The sequence below is a fragment of the Halyomorpha halys genome, unplaced genomic scaffold, assembly GCF_000696795.3.
Source record: "Halyomorpha halys isolate HHAL.00 unplaced genomic scaffold, Hhal_1.1 Scaffold372.1, whole genome shotgun sequence".
In the NCBI taxonomy this organism is placed as follows: Eukaryota; Metazoa; Arthropoda; class Insecta; order Hemiptera; family Pentatomidae; genus Halyomorpha; species Halyomorpha halys.
Window position 1 is genome coordinate 528163 of NW_027116001.1, and position 2770 is coordinate 530932.

The following is a 2770-nucleotide window of genomic DNA, read 5'->3' on the forward strand; positions in this document are numbered from 1 at the left end:
ATGAAGTCCTGCAACGTGGAGCCAAACATTGGCTCATATTAAATAGTTTTACAACTATTCAAGTTTTTTTTTTCTTTTACCACACTCAGACCCTCTTCCTTTTATTATCACACACCATCAACCATGGATCTTCCAGAAAAAGTTAATTATTTAATGTAAAAAAAAAAATAATAATTATGTCCATGTGTATAACCTATATGCCTATCCTTATTCTGTTGGCCGCAATACCTGCATATAACCAATCTATTCTAGCCTGAGTGTGAACATGTCTAAACTTACTCTTTTTTATAGTTATATTCATTAATTCACCTTTAGTGAAAAAACAAAATTTAAAACTGCTAATCAATATTATTAAAAAACTAATAAATATTATGTTTTATTTTATCATTTATTTTGCATCTAATAAGCTGATTTTTCTTTACAAAATTCCTCTTTGGCTTCCAAGGTAGTTCATCAATGACTTTCTTATACCGAGCAATCTATCACAGAAGTTCTATCATTTAATAATTTCTACAACCTTCTCTATGTTCCTGGTTTGATGTTATAAATATTCCAGGTCATATTTAATAAATAATATAAAAAGATTTAAGCAGTAATAATTATAATATTTAATGAATATTGTTGATTTTTTTTTCTTTATGTATAGGGCAACAGCTGTTCCAAACAGCACAGGAGAAGTTCCTGAAGTGAGGAGGGTAAGAAAGGCAGTTAGAAGAACGACACAGCATAGATAAAGCATATGCCCTGCTCTGCTTAATGACTAATATTACTAACACAGACTGACTTATGGGCACAGTTTTGTTTTGTAAATTATGATTGAAATTTTCCCGAAATACAATTTTCGGTTTGAATTTTTATCTTTGCATTAAATGCATTTCTTTGTAGAATATGTAATTAATTTTTGTATTTTTTTTTTTTTTTTAAATTTTCATTTCTCATTTTAGAGTCCATTTAAATAATAATTTAAAGTAATTATAATAAAAAAATATATATTTTGTTTTATACCAACTTGGCTTGGACTCCAAAATGGAGCACCCATTTTGTGTGGTTTATTTATCAGATCCTTGCCTTTTACTGTAAATTTGTAACTATGTTCCTTTTTATTTGTCAGATAAGTTGGTTTATTTTATTTTTAGTTTTTGGACTTGGAAGTGGAAAGAAAATAAATGTAAACAGTGTAAATTTTATTGTTATAAAAATTGATTTGATACAGCTTGTTCTAAAATCATTGGATTTTGTAATATTGTCTGATTCAAACAGTTAATTTATGTTTAATTCATATGTGTATTATGGGCAAATGTGTAAATATGATATATATGTGTAAAATTTGTTAAGCTTGCCCTAAAATAATTTTACTGTTAAGTGTAATTAAAGATTTGTCATCTCCATCCATTGTGAACATTCTCCTGTGTATGTATTTATACTGGTATATACATATGCATTGTATATATATGTAAGATCACTTCGTATATTTCGTTTGGATTGTATGAATTCATTGATTGAAGAAATTAAATATAAATTAAAGACTTATTGTTCATGGTTATGGCCTTATTTACAAAGTGCCATTCAAGGAGAATTTTCACAGTAATTGAGTATCGGCTATACTTAAAATATGGTATTGTTAAATTGTATTTATTTTGGGAGACTTTGTAAGTAGTATAGGCTAAAAACTAGTGGAATGCACACAAAATTGGAATAAATTGCCTGGCCCATGGAATTCATGTGTGCACTTTTTATAATATAGTTAAAGTCAAATTGAAAAGAATTTTTAATATTTTTGTATAAATGTAATTGATTTTAAAATATTTTGAAATGCATTAATGAATGCAGTTTTCGCCCCTGTGATATTCGGGTGGGCCAGGTTCTAACGCAGGCTCACTCCTAAGTTTTGTAAATAGTTATGAAAGGCCTTTGATAAAATGTATATTATTCAGCTATCACGGGCCAAAAAGAATTTGATTATTATTTCTTTTTAATTTTTCTTTCTTTTTTTTTAAATTAAAGAATTGAAGGAGTTAGACTGCTTAGTGTGTGTAAATAGTAGTGTGTAATTATAGTTAACAAAATTTGTGGGTCATTTGAATGTTTACGTGTGAATGTTGTTAAATATTGGTTTCTGCTAACATTAAGTCATTGTTCCATATTTTGTTTTGTTCGAAAGAGAAGAAATATATATGTATCAATTCCTGGTTTTATAAATGTATCTAGTCACATATTTTATAGCTGGCTGGTTTCGTTTATTTTCCCTTTTTATTTTGTTATTTTTTTTTAATGATAAACCAGATAAATAAAATTTAAATTTCAAAATTGTTTTTTTTTCTTATATATTTGTCAAATAAGGTATTCTTCCAGTTCATTATTTTATAAATAAGTATGTTTGTTATGAAGGAACTATTGTTACTTAAATGCTGAAACCACTACCATACTGTTGTGAATCTTCATTTGTTATTGATTTCACAATATATAGAAAGACTGTTTAGAAAACTCGCAGGAACCACAATTTTATTATTTTTTCAGATGATGTATAAAGTTCCAGTTTTTTTATTACTGTTTTGTCCAATGAGCATTTTATTCACTACCCTGTTTTCGTTGAATAATTTTTATTATGTATAAATAAATTGTGGTATTTCAACCTGAGGTTTTATCCAATTATTTATAAATGTATATTGAGTATACCAAAACCTGAAAGTTGTGTTCTAAAATATATTGTTTACAAAATTTTACACTGAAGCCATATTGATTGGTATAACAAGAAAAATAAAATAAAGTC

At 26.9% G+C, this 2770-nt stretch overlaps 1 protein-coding gene across 1 annotated transcript in view; it reads left to right on the forward strand.

Moving 5' to 3' along the window:
* LOC106681873 (nuclear pore complex protein Nup153) overlaps positions 1-2547 on the forward strand; it is a 27036-nt gene extending 24489 nt beyond the window's left edge. Inside the window, exon 9 of the mRNA XM_014422419.3 lies at positions 647-2547. Within this exon, the coding sequence (XP_014277905.1) occupies positions 647-734 (88 nt within the window). The 3' untranslated portion in view covers positions 735-2547. The remainder of the gene's footprint in view (positions 1-646) is intronic.
* The last annotated feature ends 223 nt before the right edge of the window (positions 2548-2770 follow it).